This window comes from Agelaius phoeniceus, chromosome 14 (genome assembly GCF_051311805.1).
Source record: "Agelaius phoeniceus isolate bAgePho1 chromosome 14, bAgePho1.hap1, whole genome shotgun sequence".
In the NCBI taxonomy this organism is placed as follows: Eukaryota; Metazoa; Chordata; class Aves; order Passeriformes; family Icteridae; genus Agelaius; species Agelaius phoeniceus.
This window is the reverse complement of record NC_135278.1, coordinates 16403301-16430293: the sequence shown is the minus strand read 5'-3', so window position 1 is coordinate 16430293 and position 26993 is coordinate 16403301. Positions and strand designations below refer to the sequence as shown.

The window sequence follows — 26993 nt, the reverse complement described above, 5'->3', positions numbered from 1 at the left end:
GCTGCTCCTTTTCCACCTGCAAACTGAGGTTGCTGTTGTGGGCTTCAATTTTTAATTCCAAGGGTGCTTATTTTGACACCTTGCTTGTTTTGGCTCTCAGAAACTTCTCTTACACCATAAAAGCTGCAATCCATCATGGGATTTGGATCATCAGGAATGTTTGTCTTTTCACAACTGGGGCTGCTGTGCCCTGCTTTGCTAAAGATGAGAGGCACATGAGACAGTCAGGAGAACATTAAATCACTCACCTAGCTCAGAATTACCCTTAGCTGTCTGAAGGAGGTCCCCACACAGGAGAATCTTCCCAGGAGCTCTGCACCCCAGAGCTGTTTCTTCCCTTGGATGCAAGAATTCTCAGAGTCCTTAAGATGACTCATCTCTTATTTATGGTCTTCAAATGCTGCCTGTTCCTCCAGCTACAAATGGATGACCAGAGTTATTATTTGCTGCTGTGAAAAGCAATAATTACCCCAAATGATGAAATTCAATTTGGCTTTCATTAAGACTTACTTCAGGAAGGGGGAAAGATGAGAAGAGTAATCACTGGGAAAACTAAAGCTGCTAAGCAGAGGTGAAGCTCAGAAGTCTTGGTTTAAAAATCTGGGCTTTTATTCCTTTCATGTAAAGTAATCCAGCTTTTCTGTAGTTGAAATATTTATGGCAAAAGAAAATGAGCATTCTTTGGGAATTTTTCTTCAGTTTAGAAATTTTAGATGCATCTGTTTAAGAAAAGCTAGATGGGAAAATTCTTCATTTGAGCAGTTTTTCTTTAAACCTTATTAGAATTTTAAATATTTTACTAAAATAAAACTAAACAAAGAAAAATCCAGGTATTTACATGCACTTTTAACAAGACTTAGTTACTGCAGGCCTGCTCACTGTTGTATTTTGTTTGCTTTGAAATCACAGGATGAAGGAAGTGTGAAAGAAATTCCTATTACACATCATGTGAAAGAAGGATGTGAGAAAGCAGACCCAGCACAGTTTGAACTACTTAAGGTTCTTGGACAGGGATCATTTGGAAAGGTAAGATGATAAACTTGTTCCATAGACCTGTCCAGACATTCCAGGGAAGCAGACAGGCCAGCAGAGTTGCTGGGAATGTTTGAAAATGTGTTGAGTAATGGAATCCTCTCCCAGCCTTGCTCCAGAGCCATGGACAGAACCTTCTGAAGGAAATGCTGGTTTGTCTTCTGGTGATGGGACTTGACATGCTGGGCATGTTTGGCTTTTTTCAAGACACAAAATCTGTATTTATGTAGCTACAGGAGAGTTGATTGTGGCAGTTGGGAACTTAACCTGAAATACATTTCCCAGCTGATTTACTTTTTCTAGTTTGCTGTATTTATCAAGTGATCTCCAGCTAAAAGACACTAATTATTCAAATGGCACAGAGAAGAAATATGGCAGGGTTTTTGTTACAATATTTTCCTTTTGTAATGTGCCACTGGGTGTCACTTTGCAGAAATGAAGTTGAAAATCTGATCTCTGTTACTGTGTTGAAACACAGTAGTTGAAATATTAATCCTAGTGTATAGGAAGGTAATTAATTTTTTAAAACCAGTCTCAAACTACATCTTTTGCAACATCTGAAGTAGTCAATCAGCTTTACATTTGTTCCTGTTCTTTTGCTGATTCTGTGTGTGTCTCTAGGCAGGAACAAACCTCTGCATAAAATACAGTGAGAGAGGAAGAAATTCACATTAGGGAGGCATTCTGTGCACAAAGTGATCGTGTAGAGAACAGACTTGAAATATTTCTTAGTATTTTGAGGTTGCAGAAACATTTCTTTACCTGATAACGTTGGTTGCCAATTCCCTCACACACTTCTCACTGCAGGAGCCTGAAAAGGCTCCATATATTTATTACTCCTGATTTGAGATGCCTGGAGCCACCTGAGGGTTCAGCACATCTGGCACAGCCAGCCCTGCCTCAGATTTGGCTTCCCAGAGCTCAGGGTAGTGCCAGCCTCAGGAGGGCTCCTGTGTGGAACCCCAGCAAACTCCAGAGGTGCTCAGGAGCTTTGGAATGTGCACACCTGAGCTCAGAGCTCTTTGTTCTTTCCAGTGGAAAGAGAAAACAAACCAGGAGGCTCAGTGGCTGCTGCCCTCACGGTGTTTTCTCTCCCCAGTTCCTACTCCCAGGGTCCTTCCTTTGGGTTTGGCAAACACCAGGGGGGTTTCCTGGAGCCTGCTTTTGACAGGATTTAATCACTCCACAGAAATAAAGGGTTAAACCTGGAGCCTGCTTTTGACAGGATTTAATCATTCCACAGAAATAAAGGGTTAAACCTGGATCCTGCTTTTGACATCAGTGCAGGATTTAATCACTCCACAGAAATAAAGAGTAAAACCTCCTGAATTACTGAATTCTCTCCTCATTCTTTGAAGGAGGAAGTGCCTTCTAAAGCAGACATGGAATTCTGGAGGATTTGTCTGCAAATTAAATAAATAGGTGGTGCTTTAGTAGTTTGCAGCTGTTTTGAGTCTTATTAGCTAAAATTTGTAACTTGCACATGAATTCCTTATGTCCTCACAAGTTGTTGATTGTTAAGACTAAAATATTCCCATGTGCTTATTATTTAGTATTTTATAATTGTGATTGTATTCATCCACAGCTGTATTCTTAGTTGCTGGTGTTCAAATTACTCCCTTTACTATTTTCTATCACCTTGGCCGATGGGAGAGCACTGTTGTAGGTCAGTTATTGGGCAAAACTTATTAAAACAAAAAGCCAGACAACCTTGAAACATGATATTTTTCTTCTAACCAGAGCTTAAAATAAAAACAACTCCTCTCCCAACCTTGTACAACTTAGTCATAACAGTGCTTGAATTTCTGATTCTAGACTGGAAAATTCGACAAGATCATTGAAAAAAAAATATAATTTCTAGATATAAATAAATGAATTGTAAATGAAAGTCTGGGTAAGGTGAGATCAGAGAGGTAATTGTAGGGAGCTCTTGGCTTTCTCTTGCGACTTGTATGTTGTGGTTTTTTGGTTTTGTAAACATAACTTATTAATTCATAACTAAAAATTGCTATTACAAGAACAGCAGTTTAGAAGTAGGAGCACATATCAAACCATTTTGTAAATTGGAAGATCTGGTGGTTAAAAATTAGTGTAGCTCCGTGTCTTTGTACTGCAGTGTTTTATCTAATATGCTTTTCTCAGTGTCAAGTTGTATCCCATCTATCTTTAAAACTCTTCTGGAGAGAAAAAGTAGAAAAACCTGTTGGAGTTGCTATTCCAGAGGGAAAGGGTGCTTTGATCTTAAATGGTGAGGTTTCCTTGCTTTCATCTCACCACTTGTACAGAATTCATTAATAAAAATGAATGTTTGATATTTGAGACTTGGGTCTTAAGCCTCAAAAACCTCTTGGGAGGTGGCAGACCAGGCAGAATTGTCCTTCTCCAAGAAAGGGATAGAAAGAAACATCTTTCTGTAAGAACTTCTTTGATAAATCAAGAAAGAATCCAAAGTTTCTGGGCAGTATCATGCTTCAGAGAGCTTGGTGCTTTGCAGCTCTGATCTGATCAAGGAATTTTGCTCTTCCTTTAAAGGTGTGTGCTTGGTGCAGAGCACTGGAAGCTGCCTGACATTAATGGGAGCTTTGCAAATGCTTTGTGAGAGTTTGGGTTTGATTGCCAAGCTTGCAGTGATTTAAAAATGGGCTTTGTATTGCCAGGTCTTCCTCGTGAGGAAGATAATTGGGCCTGATGCTGGGCAGCTTTATGCAATGAAAGTGTTGAAAAAAGCTTCTTTAAAAGGTAGGTTTGTCTTTCAGCTGAGACTTTGGACCATGGGGTTTAGTGCACCTGTATTTAAAAGCTTTTTTTTAATCTTAAATATTTGTCAGTGAGTTCATAACTCTTCTCTGACAGTAGGTTTTATTTTTAGAGTAACTTGTAAGTTCATGTTTAAGTATTATTTTAAATCTGGCCAGGTAGCTTTAATTATGTGGTCAGAAATGTTCTTTCAAAGTTTAAAATTGGATTATTTAATTCTGTTTAGGCTTTTCATTATATGCAAACAAGTTAATTTCATAAACAGTTTTCCTTTTGTCTTTTGTTAAGTCAGAACTCTGCTGTGGTTAAAATTAAGTCATTCCCTTGTTCCAGGAGCCAGAACAATTTAATTCAGTGTTTTGGCTTTCAGGAGACACTTGAATGGGTGCGAGTCCACTGTGTGTAAACAGGGCTTTACTGTTAAAGGGGAAAAAATAATCTTAAAAATATTTTATATTCAGGACAGAGAGTTAATTCATAAATTGAAGTTGGGAACGTAGATATGAGCTTTTTTCTTGAAAGCAATATGGATTATCACAAAATATGGGGATGTGCTGGAAATGCAATGAAGCAAAGAAGAAAATTGGGGCAGGCAGGAAACAAACCTGAGTCTTGCTGCCTGAAAGGAGGAGTTTTGTGGGAGACTTTAACATTAAAAAAACAAATCAGGTGATGAGGGAAGAGATTCCTTTAGCCAGCAAAGTCTTTTTATGTGGTACTAAATGCATTTGTGCCTCACTGTTGTTGTTGTTTGCTCTCCCTCAGTTCGGGACAGAGTCCGGACCAAGATGGAGCGCGACATCCTGGTGGAGGTGAACCACCCGTTCATCGTCAAGCTGCACTATGGTGGGTACCCATCCCTCCCTGTGCTCTGCCCCCCTTCCTGCCCCTGCCTCGGGCCACAGCTGCTCTTGGTCTCCCTCACTTTTGGGGTGCCCACATGAGGCTCTAGCAACTTGGGAAAATAAAGAAAGCAGTGTAAATACATGGCTATGGAAGAGTTTTATAGTGGATATTTTCGCCCCCCTATGTCTGGGAGGAATGATGAGGAGGACTCCATCTTATCAGAAGGCTAATTCATTTCTTTTTTAGACTATATTATTCTATACTGTATTTCATTACATCCAAACTGAATCTGCCAAGCACTCAACTGCCCAGAATCTTGTGACTGTCAGCCAACATCCTGACACACACACACACCTGGCCCTGACAGGCCAAGGAAACAAAACATCATCACTGTGGGTAAACAATCTCCATATTGCATTCTACTTTTGCACAAACACAGGCACAGCCAATGAGATAAGGATTGTTCTTCCTTTCTCTGAGGTTCAGAGAATGTGAATCTCAGGAATATTCTTGCTTTTCTCTGTGAAGAGAAATGTGGCTACGTGTGCTCTTGTAAGAATTTCCTGAATCTTTATGTTCAAGTTCTGCAGAGGTTTTGTACTTTTCATTGATTTAAACCAAACCACAGTGATTGATGTCCTTGCTGCTTCCCTATTTGACAAAGGAGAAATAAAAAACATTATTTTAATCATCTCTCATGACTAAGATTTCTTCTGTGAAGAAGCAAGGAATCATTCAATAAATTACCTCATGTGCTGAATTATTTCCCTTCCACAAACAACAGTATTGCCTGTGGTTGAAATTTCCTAGTTGTAAAAGCATTCAGATTTGTTTTGTAGCTTTGTCATACAACTATTGATTTTTATTTACTTTTTAAAAATTTTTTTAAGCCTTTCAGACTGAAGGGAAGCTCTATTTAATATTGGATTTTCTCAGGGGAGGAGATGTATTCACACGATTATCCAAAGAGGTAAGTACCTAAAATTTTATCTCCACTCACTCTTAGATAGGGGTTGGGTTTTGTTGGTACAGGGTTGGCTTCTAAACCTGTTTTCCCCCATATTTCTTGTCATAGTGAAGTTTTTAATAACTTTTGGGCTTTCCTTACATATCCTAGGTTCTGTTCTATCCTTAAGAAACCCAAGTGTGTATTGATGAGTAGCCCAAGTTTTAATTTGGCATCTGCAAAGTACAGTTCTTTTGTCTAAAAATGTTTTGTTGCTTGGAAACACAACTGAAGTAAATGAATATTTAGCACTGAAGGAAGGGGATGTGTAGTTCTCATGCTCTTAGTCAGCTTAGGTGCTCCTGGAACCCTGCAGCCCTGAGAGCTTTCTGCTGCACTGTAAAATTGCCTGCTGCTGCAATGCCCATGCTCATCCTGAATCCCACAAAGTGGGAACACAAAGTGCTTTTGAGCCCCCTCCCCTCCATCCAACCCTGGCACACAACTGGACCTTGAATTTTTCATTTCTATTTTTGTTTCCTGGACAGAGAGCTCCAGAGGAGGGAATGGGATACAGCTACAGGCTGTTGTTATTTTTTTTAAACATTTGCCATCAAATATTTATTACATGTTACCTTAAGTGTTATGAACACGTTTAGAAGACTTTTATTTTCTTTTGGCAAACCTTTTATAAAGATCTAAATTTTTAATGGCAGTTTCTCAACAGCTTCACAGCAAGTGAGGTTTTCAGTGTTTTCACCACTGTAAATCCATTTATATTGCCAAAGCACAGGAAAAGCCACTTTCTTAAATGAGAAAACTGTGTTAGCTGATCTTTTTCATGGGGTGGGGGAGGTTGTTTATTCCCAGTATGTAAGGCCAGGAGAGTTTTTTTTCCCCTTATCCTTCTCATAAAAATAAAGTTTTACTTTAGGAACAGGCAAAAGAGAGAGAATTCAAAGGCATTTTTTTTAAAAGCTGAGATTGGTAACACAGTGATTATATCTAAGAATTGAGCTCAGAATTAATTAATCTGGAAGCTAAAATGGCTGTTAGAAACTTGAAGTGACCAACTTGTCCTGGGTTATTGGAGCAGGAGTAGGAAAGGGGTCAGGCTTTGATATGGAATGTCCAGTTCCAGAGGGAGTTCTGGAATAGCAGGAAGAGCTGTTCTCTTGCACTAACCCAGCTGGGTTATCCCCTGTGGAACATCTTAAATAAGGGATGCCAGGCTGTCCTTGAGGACTCTGCTGGAGGCTGAAAGAGAGATGTGTTCCCTGGGGGAATCAAGAAGTTGTAATTCTCAAGTTTTCTTACTGCTAGGGCTCCCCTTGTTTTTTGGAACACTTAAGTTACCTTTTATACTGGCTTTTATGTATATAGATATGAAAAAATCAGGTTTTTATTTTCTGGTGGGGGTGGGAAGTAATTTCAAAAGTCCATGGTAAAACACAGCCTATGGACAATGCACATGAGGATAAATTCCCTGTGGCATTCCATGCTTTGCACACCAGGATTATTTTAAATTCATTTGGTTTAGTATGAAGTTATTAAAGTTATTGAAGTTATTTTGTTGGTCTTTAAAGTCTAATGTGGGCATGAGAGTTTCAGCTGTGGCGGTGAGATGAGTGTGTAATGAAGTTCTTATTGGTAATATTTAATGGAGCTGACTTGCATCATGTTTGACCTGACCCAGAGAAGCTTGACATGTCATTATGGGGAGATGGCAGATGAGCATTTAGCATCATTATATTCTGAGATTTGCATTTTGGTTGCTCCAAGGAGTAATGAAATCCAAGGAGTAATGAATGAAATCCAAGGTTTCCCTTTGCTCTTTTGCAAGAGGTGAAACCCAGCATGAGCATTGATCTTTAGAGGTGTGCAGGTGACACCGTGTGGAGCCACAGCTCCATTGTTCACCTTGTGACTATGGAAATCAGGAATATTCTGAGCCTGGAGAACAGATCACACCTGAGCAATGCAGAGCACAGGAACCTGGGAGCTGAGTGGCTGCCCTGCACTTCTGAGCACTCCACAGGTTGCTGTAATTTAATATACAAAAACTGTGCCTGCTTTGGCTCTTGGCGTGTTCTACAGCTTACTGGAAGAGCTTGGGATCCTGTAAATAAGGGAATAGTTCCCCCTCAAGTTCTGGATTCAGCAAATAAGGGAATAGTTCCTCCTCAAGTTCTGGATTCATCAAATAAGGGAATAGTTCCCCCTAAAGTTCTGGACTCAGCAAATAAGGGAATAGTTCCCCCTAAAGTCCAGATTCAGTCCAGCCATTTAAAGATTCCAAGCTCCTCCAGTAATCTATAGAACATGGCAAGAGCCAAAGCAGGCAGAGTTTTTATATTAAATTAAAGCAACCTGTGGAGTGTTCAGGACAGAAGTGCATCTCTGCTCTAGAAGTAACATCAATATTTCAGTGTCTCACCAGGGTTCTTTAATAGTTTTTTCCTAAGAGCAGAGCAGGTTCTTCAACTCCCAGGCTGTCATTGCCACCAGTGATTTATTCTCCATGTTTTTTCCCTAAATGATTTTTGCTTTTTTTTTTTCCTAAATCTTGTTAATGTGAATTTTTACTCACCCAATACAGCAGCCATATATTAAATTTTATGATGCAGTGGAAAACTGTCTGGGTTTGTGGCAGGAGGAGTGCTGGGTGTCAATTACACCAAATATAACAATTTATTATCTAAAAGTTAATGAATGCTCTGCAGTAATGCTGATGGTTTTATTTAAGTATTGCAGGTAGTTCTTTGTGTACTTTATAATTAACAGATATTAGTAAATAATTTCTCTTGGCTGAACTCATGAATTATGAGTTCACAAGGGACTTTCAAAACTAACTTTGAAATCTAGGCAGACAGGAATATATATTTTTTAGATTGCAGTTTTAAAAACTGAAGACAAGATCAGAAGGTAAATCTATACAGTTCTTATTAGGTTATGTTTACAGAGGAAGATGTGAAATTCTACCTCGCAGAACTGGCCCTTGCTTTGGATCACCTTCACAGCTTGGGAATTGTGTACAGGGACCTGAAGCCAGAAAAGTAAAGTAAAATGTATTTTACCACTATTATGTGTATTTTGCTTGTTGCTTTACCTTTTCCACTATAAAAAATTAAAAGTATTTTTGTTAAGACTTTGTAAACAAATACAAAATGTAAAACACGTATCTGTGCTTTAAAAGAAATAATATTAGCTCATTTAAAAAATAACAGAATTTAATGTCATAATTTTTAACACTTGTATTTTAAATGTTTTATGTAAGCATTGATCTTTATGTGTTTTGGTGAATGTGAATTTTAATTTTCAGCATTTTGCTTGATGAAGCAGGACATATCAAGTTAACAGGTAGGCACCACTCATTAATACAGCCCTTTGTAAATAAGTTTTTTTGAGTTTCTGTATTATCAATTTTAAATGCATATAAAATTGCAGAAAATAGTTCTGTAAGGAGCAATCCAAATACATATATTCTAGAAAATGATGTATATAAAAGACAGTTTAGAAAACTAATTACTATAAATTTCTGGAAGCTTTAAATTACATTGAAGGTGATGATTTTGTACTAGAGGTTTCATCATATAGTTTAATCTAAGGTATTGCTCTTAGATTCCAAGAGAAAAATGTTTTTTAAGCCCTTAAAGACTTGATAGAATAATGGTGATGGGGATCAGGTTTATGAAATGCAGACCTTTTAAAATTCTGCTATATTTAAACACAATTCAATTCTAAATTTGTCACTTCCTTCTGAAAGTGAAAACAATGGATGGGATCATTGATTAGCAATCATCTTCTCCTGTGAAAAAAAGGATATTTGAGAGCTGAGCCAGTGTCAAGGACTTGTGTATTCACAACAGGGAAAAAAGTGTTCTGGGAATGCAGGGCTGTTCTGTACTGAACTTGAGGCAGGTTACAGAACCATGTTGCCTTATGTAACACCAATATTTTTAGTGTGATTTTATTTATTCATCATTCAGTAAGACCAGACCATGCAGACTGCATTCTCTTTGAAACTGATTTTTACTTTTATCCAATTTTTTGTGTGAATAAAGCAGGCAGTAAACAGAGAAAATGAGAACTGAGTGTTTTAGAGCTCTAAAGGTGTAGGATTTCAAATGCCACGTTAATTCAGTAATAACTTTGATGGCTAATCATGAATTTAATGACTTTTAGAATGGTTTTGGAGGTGTGTAGTAAAATAAGTGTGCTCTCTCCAGATAGCTGCAGTCTCTTGTTCCATGGAGAGCTGTGCTAATCACATTTCTGAAAATAACCAACCCAAACCTCTCACCGCTTGCATTTTGAGTTACCATCTATTGATTTATTCCTGTTCCCCTGCCATTCTTTACTGGCTGTATTCTTGTGGTGCTGTTGTTGTAGACTTTGGACTCAGCAAGGAATCAGTAGACCAAGAGAAGAAGGCCTATTCTTTCTGTGGTACTGTAGAGTACATGGCTCCTGAAGTGGTAAACAGGCGAGGGCACAACCAGAGTGCTGACTGGTGGTCCTTTGGGGTCCTCATGGTACTGTATTTGCCTCTTGCTTCCCTTGCTAAGCTCACACAAATGCACTTAGAATAAGCTTGTCCAGTTCAGGTTAGGAATGCTTGGGTAAGGGGGACAATTCAATGGCTGAATTGGTACAGGGTGGAATAAAATTGATTTTTCACCTCTAAGGAATGTTTATCAGGCACCTGAAAAATCCTGTGTTGTTGAATTAGTAGTTAAAATCAGTTGTAGTCAGTGTGAGACTTCACTTTGTATTTTTACTTTGCATGTTACTTGATAGTTAAATTTAAAAACAGACTTGAAGGCTTGGTTTGAAGGAATATTAATGGGATTTCTGTGAGAGTGAGCCTGTGGAAGGAATGCTGGAGTGGAGTAGTGATAAGTCAGTAACTGCTACCACTTCTGCCCTTCCTGGGCTGTGTTAGAGCATCAGCCTGACATGGAGATGGACTTGAAAAGTAAACTACTGTTCTAGAGTTTACCATTCTTGCAGTTTTTGGAATATGGCAACATCTAAAACTGGTTGTGGAGGAGATTTTATTACTTTCAAGTACCTTCTTGATGTATAATATTCCTCCATCATCATCATGCTAGACTTGCCACTGTTCTCATCCTGTAAACTGCAAGTGAGAGCAGAATTTTAGATTTGGGAACACTTCCATAATCTTGTCAAAGTTCAACCAGTGTGGTGTAGAGGAAGGAAATAGTGCAGTGTTTAACACTTTGTTTCAGCAGTTGGGGGAAGAAGTGTTGATTTAGATTAACATTTGTTCTTTCCAGTTTGAAATGCTTACTGGTACCCTGCCATTTCAAGGTAAAGATCGAAATGAGACTATGAATATGATACTGAAGTAAGTACATCTCCTTCCTTTTTCAGAAGTCCAAAAATGTCATTTTAAACATGTTTTAACAGCTTGTTGTAACTCCTTGTGCAGCCTGGTCTTGTGGAAGGTGTCCCCATGGCAGGGGGTGGAGCAAGATGAGCTTTAAGGTCCCTTCCAGCTCAAACCATTTTATGATTCTAAGAGCACTGAGCTGCAGCAGGAGCAAACAGCAAAGCCCCTTGATAAGCTTTAGATCCCAGACTGTGAAGTACCATTAAGAACCCCCAGCAATTAAAATCTCAGGGGTGAATCTGTACTTTGATTGTGGGTGTATAATGAAGATAAGAACAGTGCAGTGACTGAGAGCAGCTTGATTTACACCCCTGTTGTTGTTACACTCCCTTGCTACTGTTACAGCACACCTTATTTTGTAAGCAGCAGGGGATCAGGTGTTGCTTTGTGTACAGATGTGTGGAGAGCCCTTACATGCTCGAATTCTCATCTTAAATTGCCCCAGTTACAACAGAAGCTGTTGGACTGGACAGACTGGGTGAGCTGGTGCTCACTGAGTGGAACTGTTGGGCAAATATGTTCTCATCTGTCTGTGCTCAGCTAGCAGAGAGTTTGCTCCTGGCACAGGCAGAGCCCTGGGCCCTCTGAGGGGTGATGGGGAGGAGCTCTGAGCTCTGTTCTTCCCAGCACAGGGCACTTGGGGCCTGCCCTGAGTGGGAGTTCCTGGTGCTCTGCCTGTGGAAGGATGGCTCAGACCTTGAACTGCCTCCCTGCAACTCCCAGTGATGCTGCAGTCCTGCACAAGCATTTCCTGCCTTGGCTTTAGAGTTTTCATTAAATACAATAAATGCTAAAGTCAGTGAGCTTTTATATGGTGGCTCAATGAGCCCTGGAGGAATAGTAGCAATCACTTCAAGGGCAGGTAATTGGGGATTTGGTGAGTCTCTTCTGTTACTGGTATTATTTTGGTAAAAACCTCCTGGTGACATGAAGATACATTTGAAAATACTTATATATTCCTGAGAGAATTATTTTACTCTGTTTGAGCAGAAAGCTTGCTTGGGTGGGGTTTGGTGGTTTTGGTGTGATGTGTTTGTTCTTTGTTGGGTTTTATTTTAAACCACTCCTATAACAGGAAACTTAAAAAGTTGATGAGTTGAGTGTGTGCTCTCTACAAGGCTTTGGAATAGATCCTTGATACATCAAACTGTGCAGTGAAATCTATGTAGACAGTTTTTACTAAAATAAGTTTCTTCCTCTGACTTGTTCTCTGTTTTCCTTTAGAGCAAAGCTGGGAATGCCTCAGTTCCTCAGCCCTGAAGCACAAAGTCTCCTGAGGATGTTGTTTAAAAGGAACCCATCAAATAGATTAGGTTGGTTCATTTCTTTGGATCTTTGAATAATCAACTCAGCCTAACTTTTTATTTCAAAGAAAAGCAGTTGCTAGAGACTCTCAAGCTCTGGGTGATCAGTAACATTTGGGTACCATTTCCTGTTAGTTTGGGTCATGGCTTCCAGGGTTTGGCCAAGGAATGGTCAAAATGTGGGATCAGTGACTTAGGAGTGAGCCAAAGCTCTGACAGTATCATAGCAAAGAATATTGACATTGTATTTATGGGCTTTTTCTGCTCTCTTTGCCTCCCTGGGTATTTTACATCCTTAGAATATTTCTGTATTCACAGTCCCCTCAAATAACCATGTCTGTGCAAACTTTTTAGAAATGAACTGGTTTTTAGTGCAGTCTTCAAAGACTTTGCCCACAAGTGTGTTAAATTTCTTTTGTTCAGGAGCTGGTTCAGATGGAGTTGAAGAAATCAAGAGACATCCTTTTTTTTCTACTGTTGACTGGAATGTGAGTACAAAAGGATCTGAATGATAAAGCTGTTGCTAATTTTTCTGTGTGTTGTAGCATTTGTGGAAATATTTCCATCTGAATGGGGCACAGCAAACACTGCATTACTGCTGCCTGGCACATCCTGGCTTCTCCTCTAATTCCTTGGCATCTGGAGCTGCAGTATTTACTGCAGATAGAGAGTATTCATTACGAATTATGCATTTACTTTTTAAATAATTAGGAGTTGCAGCATTCTCAAGCTGAAATGGTCCATTAGAGCATTTCTAGTTGGGAGAGGCTGCTGGTGCTCCCAGGAATCCTGCAGGAAGGGTCTGTCCCTTTCTTTGATTTTGATTGGTTAGTTGGTTTGTATTTTTAAACTAAAATATACTGTATACTTCTGTGCAGGAAGGTTGAGTTAAAAAAACTGCAAAAACTAGATCTGAAAGGAGGAAAGAAATAGCAAGGAAATGCTCTTAGAACTTCCTGGATTTTGCATGGGGATTCAACATCTTCTGACATGAGGTTTTCTGTTCCTTAGCTGTAAATGGGATTTATTGCAGATTTGAGATCTTTCCCTGATGTAGTTTGGTGGATTACGAAAAACCTGGAATAGAGCTTTGAGAATGGGCAGTTCCTTGCCAAGAGGAATGTGCCTGACATGGGTTGAGATCTTTGTCCTGTACCCTTTATCTTGGCAAAATAACAGCACCCATGGAAGCTTTGGTGACCCTTAAATCATTGTCCTTCTTTTTCAGAAACTGTTCAGAAGAGAAATTCAGCCTCCATTCAAACCTGCCTCTGGAAAGCCAGAAGATACTTTCTGTTTTGATCCAGAATTCACAGCAAAAACACCAAAAGGTAACTGTGCAGGCTATAAATTGGTGAGGTTTGTGGGACAGGAGGGTCGCATTAATGCTAAAACAACAAGCAGAAAAGCCAGGGATAAATTTAAAAGGAAAGGATGCACCAGGGTTCCAGTCCTATGAAGAAGGATGTTCCCCATAGCAGGTTTCTGTTCTTTGAATATTTTGCTAATTTTTGACTCAGGAAGATAAAATTGAATGGAAAATTAAAAGCTGGATTATGGTTTCTAGTTATGATTCAAGTCAGGCTGCAGTGTTTGAGGGGAAGTATTTAATATTAAAATAAACTCAATTTGATTGCAGCAGTGATTCCTTTTAGGGTCAGTATTGCATTGAGAATGCCTTGCTTTGAGAAGCATTAACTATTATAATTATTATTTCTTGGTCTGCTTCAAGTTTCACTTCAGGTTTTCTTTTGTGAATTTTTTTCCTTTCTGCTGCATCGAGCTTTTAAACCCTCTTCTCATGATTGTTTGGAGAAGGTCTGTGTTCTTAATAGGCTGCACAAAGTTACTGAGCTGTGCTCACTGTGAGATTTCAGCCAGTGAATTCAGAGGTGCACAGAATTTAACCTGAGGAAAACTTAATTCTGATAATTCAGGGGTATCTTTTCAGTGAAGATTTACCAATTGGATATTCTTGTGTTGCCTCACTTGTGCCTTGCCAGCAGCACATTCTGTTGTTGCTCTTCTGTGTTACAAAGCTGTTGAGCACAAGACAATGATCTTTATTTCTTTTCCATAAGTAGTTCTGTTTCAGTTAAATTCTTCCTTAAAACATGTGTTCATACATAAATTCCTGCAGTGCTTTGCAGTTTTATCTAAAACTCTGCAATTCTTATTTGTGTTTTGTTACTGAATAAGAGAGGAGAGCACAGATAACAAACCAGAAGTTTTATTTATTATTTAATGTTGGTGTTCCTCTTGTTTGCTTCCCTTCCCTCAAGATGGTTTTTCTGACATCCCTGTCCTGAGTGCTCTGAAATGGCCTTGCTGGGCTGTAGCCACACTAATCCTGTGTGTCTGTGTGCCTCCAGATTCTCCAGGGGTCCCACCCAGTGCAAATGCCCACCAGCTCTTCAAGGGATTCAGTTTTGTTGCAACTACTACTGTAGAAGACCATAAAATATCACCCCTCACCAACATCCTGCCCATAGTCCAGGTAATGTTTTGCTTTTTGGGAAACTTCTTGGCGTGCCAAAGACTGACCAATATTCACTATTTACAGTTCTTCCTGCTTTGTTGAGGAGACTGTTATAGAATGTGTCCCATTACATACTTCCATGGGGTATTTTTAATTCTAAAAAGTGAGTGGCTGTTTTTCTGGAGGCAGAATTTCAAAGAAAAATCACGAGCAAGCAGGAGAAGCTTCTGCTGTTGGTACCAGTAATGTAAAGAGAATGGCAAAGAGAATCCTGTAATGGCAAAGAGAATCCTGTTGCTTTAGATAACCACTTGCCTGTTTTTTTTTAAAGCAGCTTCATGGAAACAGTGCACAGTTCACTGATGTCTATGAACTGAAGGAAGATATTGGTGTGGGCTCCTACTCTGTTTGCAAGAGATGTATCCACATAGCTACAAACATGGAGTTTGCTGTGAAGGTACTGGCATCAATTCCACTCTGAAAATATTGGCTAGTAGGTTTGAAAACTTAGGTTTGTGAGTTTTCCAGTTGCTGTGTTTTTATGAGTTTATCAGTTACATTCTTGGAAGCTGAAAATAGTGTACAATGATGGGAATACCTGAAATAAAATGAGATTCACAAGGGTGGAACTGGGCTGCAGGGAGTTATTGATGCTTCAGACCAGTGCATTTCCTTGTTCAGTGGAGCAGGACAGGCTGCATTAATGATGGAATTTTAACAAGGATAGAGCAAGAAATTAATAAATGGGATGAGAAGCTGGAAGATTAATTACTCATGATTAGTAAGAAGTAATGAACTCTAGAATTTTTTTATTCTGTTGTTGAAATGAGAATATAAATACAAAAAACGTGTGTATTTAATAGACTTCGTTTATGCAAGTTGTTTTTCCTGTTATTTTGCAGATAATTGATAAAAGCAAAAGGGATCCTTCAGAAGAAATCGAGATTCTCATGCGTTATGGGCAACATCCAAACATTATTACTTTAAAGGATGTATGTACCTCCTTTTCTGCTCCCTCTTATTAGACAGTGCTGAAAAAAGAAATGCAGATGTACACAGTTTATTTGGATTCATTAAATTTCTTTTACATAGAAAAAATTCCTGGGAGAGCAGTATGTAACAGTAGAGGGAGTGTATCAAAACACAGCATTGTCCTGATATTAATTTTTTCTAAAGTCTGTTTAAGCAGCTTGAAGTGAGGAATGATGTAAAGGTTAGAAATGCCATATTTCTTCTTGTTTCAAAGGAGCAGCCAATGTGTTGGTAACCTGAGAAAGCAGTGGCCTGCACGTTGTCCTGTTTGTGCCAGAATGGAAGGGAAGAGCAGGCAGGAGTGTGGGGCTGCTCTCTCCTTCCAACAGCAGCTCTTACACTAAAAAATGTAACTCAGAGTGATGAATTAACAACTTGAATGGAGAGTGATGAATTAGCAGCTTGAGTCATGAGTTCCCAGGGTGACACAGGAGCTGCCTTGCCCTCCCTGCTCTGGCAGCCCCTGCTGTTTGTGCTGCCCCTCCTGTGGGAGGAGGGCATTTATGGGCACGTGTAACTGCAGATGTCACCCCTGTCAGAATGCTCTGAGTGTGAGTGCCCTGTTAAACCTCTCCCCAGGTGTATGATGATGGCAGATTCATCTACCTGGTGACAGAGCTGATGAAGGGGGGGGAGCTGCTGGACCGGATCCTGCGGCAGAAATTCTTCTCCGAGCGGGAGGCGAGCGCAGTGCTCTTCACCATCGCCAAGACCGTGGACTACCTGCACTGCCAGGGGGTGAGTGAGGGTGTGAGGGACTGCCTGCACTGCCAGTGGGGGAGTGAGGGAGTGGGGGACTGCCTGCACTGCCAGGGGGTGAGTGAGGGACTGCCTGCACTGCCAGGGGGTGAGTGAGGGACTGCCTGCACTGCCAGGGGGTGAGTGAGGGAGTGAGGGACTGCCTGCACTGCCAGGGGTGAGTGAGGGACTGCCTGCACTGCCAGGGGGTGAGTGAGGGAGTGAGGGACTGCCTGCACTGCCAGGGGGTGAGTGAGGGACTGCCTGCACTGCCAGGGGGTGAGTGAGGGACTGCCTGCACTGCCAGGGGGTGAGTGAGGGAGTGAGGGAGTGCCTGCACTGCCAGGGGGCGAGTGAGGGAGTGAGGGACTGCCTGCACTGCCAGGGGTGAGTGAGGGACTGCCTGCACTGCCAGGGGTGAGTGAGGGACTGCCTGCACTGCCAGGGGGTGAGTGAGGGAGTGAGGGACTGCCTGCACTGCCAGGGGTGAGTGAGGGAGTGCCTGCACTGCCAGGGGTGAGTGAGGGAGTGAGGGACTGCCTGCACTGCCAGGGGTGAGTGAGGGAGTGCCTGCACTGCCAGGGATGAATGAGGGAGTGAGGGACTGCCTGCACTGCCAGGGGTGAGTGAGGGACTGCCTGCACTGCCAGGGGGTGAGTGAGGGACTGCCTGCACTGCCAGGGGGTGAGTGAGGGACTGCCTGCACTGCCAGGGGTGAGTGAGGGAGTGAGGGACTGCCTGCACTGCCAGGGGTGAGTGAGGGACTGCCTGCACTGCCAGGGGGTGAGTGAGGGACTGCCTGCACTGCCAGGGGTGAGTGAGGGACTGCCTGCACTGCCAGCCACAGCCCTGGCACAGCTTGGAATCACCACTCCCCCACCCTCTGTGCTTTGCTTGGCTTGTTTTCTTGCTAAGAGGTTTTGTGTTTTATCATAAAGGTGAATAACAAAAACAACTTGTCCTGTTATGCTGGCAAAGCCTTTGGACTCTGCATTCAGCTTCTTGTTGCCAAAGGGTGATGCTGGTTCCAGTTGCATTATGAGCCAGGAGGTTTTTATTGCATTACTTGAACTAGAATTTTTGGGTACTTTCATGTTATATAATTGTTTATTTTGGGGTACTTTAAGGTTATATAATTATTTAAAACTCTCATAAGTATATTAATCTAGAGAACAGCTTTTATAAGTTGTAAATTACAAACAAATGTACCTGCTCCTCCTAAATGATGGCTTTTCAAATGTCTTTGCTTAAAGGTGGTGCACCGAGACCTTAAACCCAGTAACATTTTATACACTGATGATTCAAACAATGCTGATTCTATCAGGATTTGTGATTTTGGATTTGCAAAACAACTCCGAGGAGAAAATGGACTGCTTCTAACTCCCTGCTACACTGCAAACTTTGTGGCACCAGAGGTATTTCAAGCTGCTCTGTGTTTTCTTTGTACTGTTTTTGGTGCATCAGATGCTAAAACTTTTCAGCAATGCTTGGAAAAAAACCTCAACAATTCTGCTACTTTTCTTTAAATATAATCACACATGCTTTTTAAACATGAGTACATGTGTTTATAATAAACCTGCTTTAAAAACAGCAGAGTCCACCCTCAAAAATAAGATGTGAGCCTGTTGAAAATCTTAAGAGATAATCTGGGAACAAGAAGTGTTGTTGGTGTTTACTGCAATTTGTATATTAGAAAGTCAATAATTAAATCTCTCACATGATCCAGGGATGGTCTTACCCTTCCCTAGGCTGAGGTCTTGTTTTGGGGTGGTTTTTTTAATATATGACAGGTATTTAACACTCTTTGTTTCATAGGTTCTCATGAGACAGGGATATGATGCTGCCTGTGACATATGGAGCTTGGGAGTTCTCCTTTACACAATGTTGGCAGGGTGAGAATATTTCTGAGCTGTTTTGTTTACCTTAAATCCCAGAATGTTGCCTGAATCCTTGCTTCCATAGAAATGGTGAGGCATTGGCTGATGGAATGACACAGACACAGGTGGGACAGGCAGCTCTGAGTAAAGCCAAATAATCCACGTTTAGCTCAAAGTAGGATCAAGGTTTCTCTTCCCAGTGCAGGACTTGGAGGTGCCAGAGACTTCCCCCAGTTTTCAGGAGGGAATTGAGTCTGTGAAAATGAGTGCTGGGTTTCTCTTTAGCCTCTTGTCCTCCCACCCCACCCCCTTTGCTCACCCTGTGTCTCCTGCCCCTGCTGCATTCCTGTGTCGAACACTCTGGGCTGTGATCTCTGGAGTTTGCTCAGCATCCAAACCTGATGAAGCTCTAGGAAGCATCTAGTGGCCAAATGAGAGATGTTTGCTGAATCCTTCTCTAGCAGAAGAAAAGCAGGTTTTTAGTCCTATGACTAAATCCTGTCTATGGGAAATTACTCTCTTGATAAATCTGTACTTCCCATTAAAAATGAGAAATGTTACTATTCAATAGCATGTGTATATATTCTCTATTCTATGTATATATTCATATATGTGGATATGTTTCTGTTGGCAGTGGGATATTGACTGATTCACAAGATTTTACCAATTTTTTGCAGTTTTTATGTATAACAAGGTGTTTCTGTTGTTTTCTTCCTCTCCCCAGCTATACTCCATTTGCCAATGGTCCCAATGATACTCCTGAGGAGATCCTAGTACGGATAGGCAGTGGAAAATTCTCTCTAAGTGGAGGCAACTGGGACACTGTTTCAGATGCAGCAAAGGTGTAAATGTGTTTTGGTTTTATATTTTTGTAGCATTCCAATGAAATCTACTGAGCTTTATCAGCTAGACTGCTCTGTAAGTGTAGTTATTATCTGCAGACTTCGTTGCAGGGAAGGATATCTGCTCCAACATTTTATTTAAAGACTCTGTCTGTAATGAATATAGATTCCCTGGGATGGTGTTGACCCACTCTGTGGGTATCTTAATCACCAGTGTTGCCTTTTGAAAAGATCAGCCTTAATATTAAATATTAATGTTTAAATATTTTTTCCAGTCCTTTGGAACTGCACTATTGTTCATTTCAGTAGGAGTGATTCAGAATGCTTGTTGGCTCTTGCTGTCTTAGCATGAGAAATTCACTTCTGTGTATTTAAGAATGCTTCACATTTTGTACCTAAAACAAAGGGAACATTCTGTCAGCCTGCTCATATTTTGGTTTTATTTCAAACTGTTGCTGTCTCTGTTCTGTGCCCTTCCCACCCACCTCTCCTTTGGACCAACGTTGTAATTAATCAGTAGCTTGTTGCTAATGCTTCTAACAGGCAAAAACAAGTGTCCATTGCTGTTGGCTTTATGCTTTATGTGGTTTCTTGGAGGAAAAATTCCTTGCTGGTGTCTCACTGTCCCTGAATTAATTTGTAGTAAGGAGGCAGCAGAGCCCAAAGTGCAGAATGAAAAAGAAGGGAGAGATTTGCAAATAACAGCTTTCCTCCATAAAATCTGCCTGCTACATTTGAATAGGATTCCTAGTCTTTTAAAGATGATATTCATAATAAACATGAAAGGCACAACAGTGAGTTGCTTTGCAATCAAGGCTGGCTCTGTTGAGCTGCTCCAATAGTACCACACATTGTTCGGAGCCTTCTGCAGTGTCAGGGCACAGAATGATCCCGTTTGTCTGCTGCTCTCTGTGTGCTGGCATTGTGTAAACCCCTCCACATCGGGTGCTTCTCTCACTGCTGCCATCCCTGCTGCTTTAAAGGCCACCTGAGATGCTTTGGGCTGAGCAATCTCTGTGTTCCCTTCCCTGCAGGATTTGTTGTCACACATGCTGCACGTGGATCCCCACCAGCGGTACACGGCCGAGCAGGTGCTGAAGCACTCCTGGATTGCCTGTAGGGACCAGCTGCCTCATTACCAGCTCAACAGGCAAGATGCCCCACATCTAGTAAAGGTAAAGCCACCTGGGGGATGTGCAAGGAGTGCAGTTGGTTTAGAGCTACAGACAGAAGTCTCATTTTTTCTGTTTGTTTTCCGTAGTACCAGCACATTAAAGTTACATAGTGAGACAAATTCATGGAATGGGGGAAGGGTTTGGGTTGGGGGGACCAACCCAAACCATTAAAAGCTGGACCATTCACCCCTGCCATGGGCAGGGACACCTTCCACTATCCCAGGGTGCTCCAAGCCCTGTCTAACTTGGCCTTGGACACTACCAGGGATCCAGGGGCAGCCCCAGCTGCTCTGGGCACCTGTGCCAGGGCCTGCCCACCCTCACAGGGAGCAGTTCCTTCCCAGTGTCCCACCTAACCCTGCCCTCTGGCAGTGGGAAGCCATTCCCCTTGTCCTGGCCCTACATACCCTTGTATAAAGTCCCTCTACAAATGAAATTAGAAAATAATTATTTTTAATAATTACTCCCCCTCTGTGTAGGGGAAGAGATTTTTGTGTGTGGTTTCTGTAAGGTAGTTCTTGACCTGTGTCTGAAGTCAGGAGCTGAGTGGCCACTGAAGTGGCTGTGTTTGAGAAATTGGTGCTAATCTGGCTTGAAAGATACAAATTCTGACCTACATCACCAGGTGACTCCTACATCTGAGGGATACAGAAGAAATACAGAAGAAAGAGAAAGAAGTGTTAGACACCCATGCTTAGACATTGGAAGGGTTCAACAACAGATTTGTTTTCCCCTAACAAACTTCAGAGAATTCATATGACCTGGCACAAGTCTTGTTTGGTTTTATTTGAGCTAGTCAAGTATTTAATGTTTAATTGCTTTATTTTCTGATGAAAACTTCTACATACACGAATTATTATGACATATTTCCTTTTTCTCTAGGGAGCCATGGCTGCTACATATTCTGCACTGAATCACAAGACATTTCAGCCAGTGCTGGAGCCTGTGGCAGCCTCCAGTTTAGCTCAGCGACGGAGCATGAAAAAGCTCACATCCACAGACTTATAGATCCACTGGGACACCTGAGCAGACAAGCTAGGGGGAAACCCAACAAGTGGCTCTATTTTGCCTGACCTGTGATCAAAAGGCATCTATGGTTTCCTGCTACACTACTTGAATTCTGTAAAAGTCCTTTTTTTAAAAAGAAAAAAAAAAATCCACAGGTTCATACTGTGTTTGTTTTACAGGCCGTATCTGTTAAGTTAATTTAAACATCAGGTACACCATAATGAATTTCTCTACACTGTCCTTTGAGATCTGTTGCAAATATTCTTTCACATTCTGTATAGTTTTGCTGGGTTCAGTTAAAAAAAAAATGGTTTAGGGGACCGTTGCCAATGACCAAGTTGTACATAAAGTGTCAGTGTGAGTTTTCTTGCTTCACACCTTCACACCCTGCTGTGAAGGGCAAATTCTTCATTTTGTAATTGGGCACTTCGTTGGTTCAACTCAATTCCTTTCCCTTGTCCATGACTATTATGCAGAGTTGAGCAATGTGATGTGCCAGAGTTAATTCATCACTGTTGATTTGCTAGGTCTGTGTTTGCATGGTGCCAGTAACTGAGGAGTTTCTATGGAAATACAAACCAAAGGGATGTGCAAGATCCTGCACTTAAATTTGATCTCTTGTGACCCAAAAGAAATGCTGGTTATGGCCTCTGACAGGAAAACAAACATTTCTGGTTGTTAGCACAAATTGTGTCCTGCACTGAGCTGGAGAAAGTCAATATGTGCATAAACTGTCAACATTCAGGCTCTCAGAAACATTGGTGCCACTTCAAAACAACATCATGCAGCTCAATCCTTTGTTATTTATATTTCCCATCCATTAATACAGCTACTGTGTTATTTTCCTCAGCAGTCTTTCCACTAAATACACCCAATATTAGGTTTGTTTGGCATATGAGACAAACTGACACTTTATTATAACCAACTTGGCACTGGGGGTTTATTTTTTATTTATTTGGTTTTTTTAAATTAGAAGGTTGCTTCTCTCTGACTCTCTCGCCGCATGTACAAATATTACAGAACAGAAATGCAAAATTCTCTTTGCCTAACTGTAGGGGTAGCTTGGGAAAATAAATAAGCCTTGCTGTGTGCCCAGATAAGGGAATTCTGACCAAGAAATTTCACAGTTATGGACAAATTCCTTTCAGCATCCTGTGGCCAGCACTCACTCACCTTCTCTGCCTGGTGTTAGGACTGCAGCTGTTCCCAAATGCTGGGGTGGAGAGGAAATTCATTTCAGGGCCAGAATTACCTTGGGCTTTCCTGACTCCAAACCAATGCTGACTGCTGGTAGTTCATTCAGAGATACACTTAGAAGTGTTTTCAAAAGCTGTAGACACTGAGCAGTTGTAGTGACATAGCAGGATGATTAGAAATATTAAATATATTAGTGACATTAGGCTGTGAAGTGACCAAAACTCAGACATAGGTCAGACTCATTTGTCATCATTGAATTCTCAAATGCAAGACCCCAGGGCTGAGACAGCAAAAAAAACAAACTTCCAGGAGAATTCTGGCCCAAGCACCAGGAATGGTGGTGATAATTCACATCTCACAAGAGGTGTTGGCTGGTTTTTGCTTATACCTGTGAAGGACTTGGTGGTGTTGGAAATACTTTTAGATAAGCTGCTTTCTTCTGCTGTGGTGAGGGAAGATGGACATTATCTGGCCAAATAGTTAGTTATGAATATATGTAGATTTGAGACTTAATGATATAGCAAACATAGGTGTGCTCTTTGTATCACACAGAACATCCCCCAGATGGAATTTCTTGAGTGTTTGATAGATGCTGGAAGCTTTAGGGGCCATTTGTGCCTAGTTTTGAGGTGCCTGTTTGAAATGCTTGAACACTTATCAAAGAACACAACTGCTTCCTGGAAAGCTTTTTGTTTAGTACAAAATCTGTCCCTTTTGCAGCTGCTTCATCCTCCTTTTCCTTTTTCCAGCAAGAATGCCTGGAAACCTCTTGTCTAACACTCTGTCAGGATCATTTTAATATAAATTTTAAGATGACTGCCAGAAGAATTTGAATTCACTCAAAAAAACCACCAAAGTGATGGAAGTTAAGCCCCCTGAGCCCAGGTCAAGGTGTACTGTGGGTTGAAATGTAGTCCTAAAAGCTGTGTTGGGGATAAGAGGTAATGCAAGGCCTGGAATACAATGGAAATGTCAAACTTGAATTGTCTTCAGCTTTCCTGTAAGGCAGCAGCTGGTCTTTAATGGCTTTACCATGAATCATTTAACAGTGTTTCTGTTGGTATTTTCTTTTAGCTTGCTTAGAAGCACCACAGAATAAGCACCTTAAAAGCATTTTGCACAAGAGCAGTTGGAAGCAGCTGAAGGGACTCAAGTTGTTCTTGATGTGCAGCACAAAGGTGGTGAGAGGAAAAGAACACAAACAAGATGGATGTTCTGATTCATTGCTGAGTATTTAAAACATTTCCTGGAAAGTTATCCCTGTTTTATATCACTGCTGGCCTTTAGTGCAAGTGGTACTTCAGGGGTAAAAATAACATTACAGAGTTGTCTTATTGTGGGGAAAACAGATGGATGTGTTATATCTGACAGGCCAGTGTACCCTGGTGTGCCACTTAGAATCCTTATTTAGGGGGAAAAGTTCCCTTGCTCTATTTCAGCATATCAGTCCTGGAAATATTTGGGATATGCAGGAACACAGAGTTCACTTGCAGTTTACTTTTACTGTACTTAAGGATCATCTTTGTGAGGCTCCTTTGGGAATTCCTTGCCTGTTTCTCATCCCTTTCTTTCCCAGCTTAGGTTTTGATATCTAAAAGTAGCATGGTCTGCTCATGAGCTGTCAGGCAAGGTTTGAGATGGAAGAGCAGGTACTGGGAGAGTGCCCTGGCTGCAGTAAAAGGTTGGTGGAAATTATTTCTATCATCTGGGCACAGTTCAAGTTTACAAACTGGTGATGTTCTTACTGCCTTACTGAGTCAGAAAAAATGTTACATTTTCACAAAGGTTCATAATTACACAGAAGTTGGCATTCAGACTAAAGGGATTTCCACAGAAGGAAATTTTAATTGATAGAATATTTTGGCCATGGGTTCCTGCCAGAAAAGCTCCTGCTCTGGTGTTTGGTGATGATCATTATCAGTTCCAGCTCAGAAAGCAGATTCCCACTGGAGCTGGAGTGGGCTCAGGACTCTTTTGCTGTTCTTTCACCCCAGGATATCTCAGTTTGTACCTTCAGTTATCCCTTGGATATAAAGTGAGGAGCTCTGTTGTATTCCTGTTCCACATCCACTGCAGTGGCACCACAGTGAGCCCATGCTGGGGTCACAGGGCCCTTCCTTGGAGCTTTCCTGGTTGGGTGCAGTCCAGCCCTGATCTGTGGCTTGTGTGGTTTTCTTCTTTTCCCCATTTTGTGCAGAATCAGTGAATTCCCCTTGCCCATGGCAGGAGGTGCCGGGGGCTGAGCCTGCTCTTCCTCTGAGGCCTCTGTTTGAATGTTCTTGCAGCCAGAGAAGGCATCCAAAACCTCACCCAAGTCAGTCATGTTGAGCTTGAATTTTGTCTTCCATGTTTTAATTCCTTTTCCAAAGCTGATTTTCAGCTGTCCAATAGTTAAAATAACCTCTGGCAAACTGCAGCAGGTGGGAGTTCCTTGCAGTGTACTTAGAGACTGGTCTGTAGAGATGTGTTGAGTTAATTACACAAGGTTATAATAATTCTCCTGGTTTGTATCAGTGAAATTAGGCTGAAACATCAATGCAAACACAGGGTTTTATGTATTTCTGTAGCACTTAAGCTTTTCAATCCTATCCAGAACTAAAAGTTAGCAAATATTTGTGGGAGGGGAGGGAGGAGCAGTTTTTCTTTCTCAAAGTTTCAAGAAAGCTTCTGAAGCTGTGATCATAATAGAGTCCTATGTAATCCTCTAGGAGCTGTGTAGGGTTAAAAACATAAAATTCTCCTTAAAACTTTAGGAACTCTTTGAGGTGTGCACTGACAGCTGTTGGTAACTCCCCATACCAGCCTTCTGCTTTGGTATGAATGAAGTGCAGGGGAGTTACAACATCTGTCCCTGTTCCAAATATTTTTAAATATTTGCTCCTCCAAATTCTACTGTTCCTTGGGAATAGAAGAATGGATACAAATTTGAAAACCCTCACCCTTAATATATGGCTGAAGCTGATTGAATATTGTAAGAATATGCATAATTAGAAAGTCTCCCACAAAATCATCAGCAGCTGGTTTTCTTGAGATTTTTCCTGTGTAATGAAAACAAACTTTCTCTGAAAGCTTTAAAAAATACTTAATTGATTATATCTCTTAATTAATAATTTTTGGGCAATAGCTTATTACCAATAGTGAGTTTGAATAACCCTGAATTCTCTTGTGGGGTTTTTCACACAAGGATGCTGGAGGTGGATCTGCTTTGCAGGACCAAGTGTTCAGGTTTGGGTGTTTTCATTAGGCTTTTGAGCAGTGTTTGCTAATTAATTAATTAATTGCATTGTCTTAATGTCCCAAGCACTTTGGCATCTTGCACTGATGCTCTGGTTAGAGCTGAAACTCTCCTGGCACGTGGCTGAATCTCCATAAAGGGCATTAATTGAGAACAGTGTGCAATGAATTCCATGCTCTGAGGTACTTCAAAGATGAAACCCTACACAAGGTCCCCGTTATCAGATATTGTAACTGTCATTTCCTTCTCTTAAGCATATTGTGGATTTTGTATCATACTGTATTTATTTCATTTAATTTTAAAAGAAATGTTTTCTTTAAAGCTCTGTATATATTGACATTAAAGTTTGCATTGTACTACGTTCTCCTCTTCTTGCAAGGCTGGGTCTGGCAGTGCAGTGGTGTTTCTCTTGGCACTGCTGCCTTCAATTACAGCACACCAAAGACAACCTCAAAATTGTATTTATTTTTGTCAAACTCCCTGAATAATCATAAAGGTACAGTTTTAATTAGCTGGCAGTTCCTTGAGTACTAGAATAAAAAGAGTTGCAAATTCATAACATTTGGTAATTGACAGAAATCCATCACTTCTGCCTTGGAAGTTTGCTTGCTTCTGTTTTTCAAATGGATATAAAAAACAATGAGCAAACATTCCTAAATTAAATGTATATGAATTATTTCATAAACCTTGCCAAAAATCTCACATACATCAAGAGCTATTTATAAATTGATATTCAGTCAAGTGTTTCATGCCATACTTGCAGCAAAACAAGACATTCAGTGGTAGGATTGATGTATTACCTCAGGGTGGGATCATCTACCTCTGTGCTTTTTAAATATAAAATCTATAAAACTTGTCTAATAAAGTCTATTAAATTTGACTCCATATATTAAGAGGAAATAATTTTCCTGCAAAGATCTGATCCTTTGAAAAGAGGCACTTGCATTACAAGTGTCAGGAATGGCATCAAAAACTGGGTTTAAAGTCCTCCTGACGTATTTGATAAGTGCTGGTGCTGTTGGTGTTCACAGTGGTTTACAGATACTTTATTTTTTTGAATGCACAGGAAGGTTTTCCCACCTTTGCCTCAGGTCCATCTCCCAGGTGCT

General features: G+C 40.8%; 1 protein-coding gene across 2 annotated transcripts in view; it reads left to right on the top strand.

Moving 5' to 3' along the window:
- Positions 1 to 26240, top strand: part of RPS6KA6 (ribosomal protein S6 kinase A6) — a 37842-nt gene extending 11602 nt beyond the window's left edge. The window contains exons 3-22 of one of the 2 annotated variants that reach the window (XM_077185880.1): positions 910 to 1026; positions 3690 to 3771; positions 4555 to 4635; positions 5526 to 5605; positions 8531 to 8637; positions 8904 to 8941; positions 9974 to 10116; positions 10882 to 10952; positions 12222 to 12310; positions 12725 to 12789; positions 13530 to 13632; positions 14674 to 14798; positions 15115 to 15237; positions 15683 to 15772; positions 16392 to 16550; positions 17804 to 17965; positions 18366 to 18442; positions 19152 to 19269; positions 20304 to 20444; positions 21327 to 26240. In XM_077185880.1, coding sequence (XP_077041995.1) covers positions 910 to 1026; positions 3690 to 3771; positions 4555 to 4635; positions 5526 to 5605; positions 8531 to 8637; positions 8904 to 8941; positions 9974 to 10116; positions 10882 to 10952; positions 12222 to 12310; positions 12725 to 12789; positions 13530 to 13632; positions 14674 to 14798; positions 15115 to 15237; positions 15683 to 15772; positions 16392 to 16550; positions 17804 to 17965; positions 18366 to 18442; positions 19152 to 19269; positions 20304 to 20444; positions 21327 to 21452 — 2097 coding nt within the window. In that variant the 3' untranslated portion in view covers positions 21453 to 26240. Of the gene's footprint in view, positions 1 to 909; positions 1027 to 3689; positions 3772 to 4554; positions 4636 to 5525; positions 5606 to 8530; positions 8638 to 8903; positions 8942 to 9973; positions 10117 to 10881; positions 10953 to 12221; positions 12311 to 12724; positions 12790 to 13529; positions 13633 to 14673; positions 14799 to 15111; positions 15238 to 15682; positions 15773 to 16391; positions 16551 to 17803; positions 17966 to 18365; positions 18443 to 19151; positions 19270 to 20303; positions 20445 to 21326 lie in introns of both variants that reach the window. The other variant, XM_054641373.2, reaches the window with a different exon arrangement.
- Positions 26241 to 26993: the final 753 nt, after the last annotated feature.